At 40.4% G+C, this 5,438-nt stretch overlaps 1 protein-coding gene across 1 annotated transcript; it reads right to left on the bottom strand.

The window, feature by feature from the left end:
- Positions 1-1,160: 1,160 nt before the first annotated feature.
- On the bottom strand, positions 1,161-2,114 carry OR1B1 (olfactory receptor family 1 subfamily B member 1). Its single transcript, XM_077768178.1, has one exon. The coding sequence runs from the start codon at positions 2,112-2,114 to the stop codon at positions 1,161-1,163; it is 954 nt and encodes a 317-aa protein (XP_077624304.1).
- Between the last annotated feature and the right edge of the window lie 3,324 nt (positions 2,115-5,438).

Consider the following 5,438-nt stretch of genomic DNA (forward strand, 5'->3'; position numbering starts at 1 on the left):
ATCTATAGGGAAAAGCATAGCATATGTAGGATTCAGTACTATCTGCTGTTTCATGCATCCACTGGGGATTTTGGACAATATCCCCTGAGGTTAAGGGGGGGAACTATTGTAATAATATTACAATACAAAAATGTATCAAACCAACAATTTATATACCTTAAACTTACAGTGTTATATTTCAATTATATTTTAAAAAGTAGTCGATGGTACGCTAATAGCATTGTGTGGTGACAGATGGTCTCTACACTTTTGGTGAGCACAGCATAACATACGGACTTATCAAACTACCATGTTGTACACCTGAAACTAATGTAACATTGTGTCTCAACTATATTTCAATAAAAAAAGGACTCAAAATATTTTTAATTATCACTCTAAATCTCATAGGAGCTAATAAAATAGAAGTGAAGTCTACTTCCCAACAAGCTAAGCACAGCCATTTTGTTTTCTTTGTTGTTGAAATAGTTTGCAGTTCTTTGTTTTATGCAGCAAACTATTAAAATTTACATTTTCTCTCTGTCTTACTTTAAAACTTAAAAAAATTAATTTAAAATATAAAAATAGAAATCATACACATTAGAATAAGATGTTCATACCACAGCAGGCCCATGGAAACTGAGGCTAAGGTATGGAATAGCAGAATCATGGCCCCCATTTCACACTGGATTCTAGGCATATATTTGCTCACTGAATGGAATAGGTGTAAAATTGCCACCCCTATCTACTTAAATTGTTCCCTTTCCCTAACTTCCTGATACACGCCGGCACACTTCCCACAAGCAAGCACACCAAGTTAAACATGGTCATAAATAACTTCACTGTCTCTGCTTTAGTTCAGATTTCACAGTAATATTATCATATTTCTTCAAAACTATGGGATTAAATATCTTAGGCCTAGTGACTCATTTATATCCACTTTGATAACTGAAGATAAGTGTTCTGAGGAAGGGGTTCCTGCGGTATACTGAGGAGGAAGCCCTGAGCACATGTGGCATGAATGTAGAATGTTCACAGCTGTCAGAGCACCATATTAACAAGAGCTGAATCTGGAGTTCCATAGGTTGTCCAGGCCATCTTTCCCTCATCTTTCCAAAACCAGTCATGCTCAAATCTCCCCACTTCTTTCCTCAACTAACCAAAATAGCTCTTAGGCAGGCTAATCAGGAGTCCACTTTCCCCCATCCAAGCAGCCTGTGAAGTGCACTCTTGACATCCTTGTTGCGGAGGCTGTACACAAAAGGGTTGGCCAAAGGTGTAATGGCAGTGTACATCACAGAAGCCACCATGTCCTGTTCCTGAGAGTTCTGGGAAGGAGGCTGGAAGTAGACCCAAATAATGGTGCCATAGAGGAAGCCAACCATGGTGAGGTGGGATCCACACGTGGAAACCGCACGATGGCGACCAGCAGCTGAAGGCAAACGTAGGATGGTGGCTCCAATGCGAACATAGGAGAGGACAATGAGGGCACAGGGACCCAGCATGAGGAAACCACCCTCCAAGAATATGGCCAGCTCATTGGAATGTATGTCAGAGCAAGAAGCTCGCAGAAGTGGTCGGTGATCACAAAAGAAGTGGGGAAGGTTAACGTTGCCCTTGGCATCCCCAGCCCAGTATAGAGGCAAGAGAAGTCCCACGTGCAGCATGGTGTGCACTATGGACACCATCCAGCTCAAGGCCAGTAAGCGGGCACAGAGTCGGCGATTCATCACTGAATGGTAATGCAGGGGGTCACAGATGGCCACATAGCGATCCAGAGCCATGACAGAAATAACAAGTGTATCCGTAACTCCAAACACGTAGAAGAAAAAGAACTGGGCCAAGCAGCGGGCAGCAGGAATGGCTGGGTAACTAGAGACCAGATGGGCCAGCAACTGGGGCAGGGTGACTGTGGACAGCCCCATGTCTATCACGGAGAGACCACGGAGCAGATAATACATAGGTGAGTGGAGCCTGGAGTCCCTGGAGATTAGCAGCACTAGAGTCACGTTCCCCATTATGGTGGCCAGGTAAATAGCCAGGAACAGGAGGAAAAGGAGACTTGGGGAGGTTCTAGCTCTCGAGAATCCAAGAAGCAAGAAGACTGGGGAATGTGAAGCATTAGGGGTGCAGCCCATGATAAATGAAAACGAGCTTGCCTGAAAGAGAGTTTGTATCAAACAGCAAGTCATAGGTGGTAGGCTGAGGATCATAATAGTTCTAGCTGATTTATGTATGTTATTCAAGCTCCTTAAAGACCTAAATTCAACTGACCACCATGGCCCTTCTACTAGGTCTATGACTTTACTCCCTTAATTTATTATAGCATTTTCTCCCTTATTTATTCCTTTTCATCTACTCTAGTGGCTCCTTTTCTATAATCCAACAACCCTGATAAAGCCCCTCAGTTATAAATCCTTCATTCAGTATTGTCTTTTCATTCTACTATTGCTCGTCTCCTTCCAAAGGCAAATTTGGTGACAAAATTCCTATATTCACTGGTTCTAACTCCTCATCTTCAATTCACACCTCATCCCACTGCAATCCTCATGATCTCTTCTCTCTGATGCTATAAAGAAATAATATATCATTTAATATGTAACATATAAAAATGGTTTATTATCAGTAGTTGGTTTTTATAGTGAAATTGCTTCAGGTTGTCATGAAATAACTTATATATACTCTTTATTCCATTTTGTTGGTTAATGGCATCACCATTATCATCCATCTGGTTGCCTAAAACTGGGGTCAATCTCTCTCTCATCTCCTCATATCCAATCACTCCTTGACTTCTACATTTTTTCTCATATTCATCCTTTGCCCTTAATGCACTTACACTATTTAAGCTTCAGCATCTCTGACCAATGCTAATTTCATAACTAATGACAAGTTTCTCTACTTATTTCCCTTGATATATCTTCCATACTGGTTTGAGAAGAAAAGTTTCAACATGTGATTTCCTATTTAAAGAGTCAGAGCCTTCAGGATAGGATCCAAATAGCTTGATCTGGCTTGTAAAGAACCTTCATTGTCAATAAGTAAACTATCTTACCAACTTCATGCTGAGTTACCTACCCAGTTTTTTTTTTTTTTTTTTAATTCTCAAGGTAGTTAACATACAGTGCAGTCTTTGCTTTAGGAGTAGAACCCAGTGATTCATCACTTATTTAATCACCCAGTGCTCATCCCAACAAGTGCCCTCCTTAATGCCCATCACCCACTTACCCCACCCCCAGCTATCAACAATAGCAAAATTATGCAAAGAGCCCAAATGTCCATCAACTGATGAATGGATAAAGAAGATGTGGTATATATACACAACGGAATACTACTTGGTAATCAAAAAGAATGACACCTTGACATTTGCAACAATGTGGATGGAACTGGAGGGTATTATGCTAGTGAAATAAGTCAGTCAGAGAAAAACAGGTATCATGTGATTTCATTCATATGTGAAATTTGAGAAACCTACCCAGTATTTTTAAAACTAGACAGTTCTTTCCCAGTTTTCTGAACATGGTAAGCTGTAACATTTCTGTAGATCTTGATATTTTATTTTGAAAGCTTCAGGATCCTGAAATATAAGGTACTAAGCACTTCCCACTCAACACAGGTAGAAATTTTGAAAAAATATAATTATCTCTTTAAACTTATAAATAAGTTTTCAAGAATGTAAAGGAAATACAATGGTTGATAATCAAGTAGGTTTATGAAAAACTAATATCTAAATTGTCCATGACGGTGTAGGTGGTTCTGGTAACAGGTATAGTATCTGGGAGGGGTATAGTGTCAGTCTTGGTTGTCCAGAGGCTCAAGTAACAACTCCCATGTGGAACTGGAGGTGAGAGTATAGGCCTGTGTGAGCCAAAAGATAGACAACATCACATTAATTCCGGACATTCAAAAAAGTTAAGCTTTCAAAGAAAGAATATATACAAACATGCAAATGTATATATACCAGTGGCTACAGGACACCCAAAGAAAACTCTTCTCTCTCAGCCTGTACTACATGGAGAAGGAGTGTCTCCCATGAGAATGCAGGTATGGGTCTGCACAGCACATGGAATGGGTAAGCTGATTTACAGAACACATAAGATCCCACACCCCTCAAACTGACAAGCTAACATAAAAATCATTCCCAGACTGCTACTTACAGAAGCAAACACAAAACTTCTCCTCAAAGACTTGCAGATCCCAGACTGTGCAGGAATCCCACAGGTAAAAACCGACCAAAAAGATGAGTTCACAATTCAGAATTACTAAAACAAGACTTATTTATTATGAAGACAATCAGCAATCAATAAATAATAGATTTGTCTCCTTCTAAACATTATAAAATTAACTAATCTTTCAGGTTTTATAAATTATGTTTAAAATTCTTTGTGTCTCTTCTCCAAAGAGGACATCCAGATGGCAAACAGACATGAAACGATGCTCATCATCCCTCCTCATCAGGGAAATACAAATCAAAACCACACTGAGATACCACCTCACGCCAGTCAGAGTGGCTAAAATGAGCAAATCAGAGAACTCTAGATGGTGGCGAGGATGTGGAGAAACGAGCACCTTCTACACTGTTGGTGGGAATGTAAACTGGTGCAGCCCCTCTGGAAAACAGTGTGGAGATTCCTCAAAAAAATTAACAATAGAACTTCCCTATGGCCCAGCAATAGCTAGGGATTTACCCAAGGGAGACAGGAGTGCTGATGCATAGGGGCACATGGACTCCAATGTTCATAGCAGCACTCTCAACAACAGCCAAAACATGGGAAGAGCCTAAGTGTCCATCAACGGACGAATGGATCAAGAAGATGTGGTTTATCTATACGATGGAATACTACATGGCAATGAGAAAGAATGAAATATGGCCATTTGTAACAATGTGGATGGAACTTGGGGGTGTTATGCTGAGCAAAAGAAGTCAGGCAGAGAATGACAAATACCATATGTTTGCACATATAGGTGGATTAGGATGAACTTATGGAGCACCATGAGGGAGGAGAAGGGGAAAAATAGTTGGGGAGAGGGCGGGAGGCAAACCATCAGAGACTCTTGAATGCTGAGAACAAACTAAGAGCTGATGGGGGTGGGGGAGAGGGGAAGGGGGGTGATGAACATGGAGGAGGACACTTGTGGGGATGAGCATTGGGTGTTATATGGAAACCAACTTGACAATAAACTATTAAAAAAATAAAATTCTTTGTGTATAAAGGAGGGAATAAAGACTATAAGTAAAATGGTATAAAAATAAAATACAACAGATTTAGCAAAGACTCAAAATGAATTACTAAAAAATACAAATATTCACATTCAAAGTAAAAAGTCAATTGCTGGGTCATACGGGAGTTCTATTGTTAGTTTCCTGAGGAACCTCCACACTGTTTTCCAGAGGGGCTGTACCAGTTTACATTCCCACCAACAGTGTAGGAGGGTGCCCGTTTCTCCACATCCTCGCCAGCATC

Source organism: Crocuta crocuta, unplaced genomic scaffold (assembly GCF_008692635.1).
Source record: "Crocuta crocuta isolate KB4526 unplaced genomic scaffold, BGI_CrCroc_1.0 scaffold35, whole genome shotgun sequence".
In the NCBI taxonomy this organism is placed as follows: domain Eukaryota; kingdom Metazoa; phylum Chordata; class Mammalia; order Carnivora; family Hyaenidae; genus Crocuta; species Crocuta crocuta.

Excerpts from the sequence above, each read along its gene's own strand:
- OR1B1 (XM_077768178.1), bottom strand. The coding sequence starts at position 2,114 with ATGGGCTGCACCCCTAATGCTTCACATTCCCCAGTCTTCTTGCTTCTT.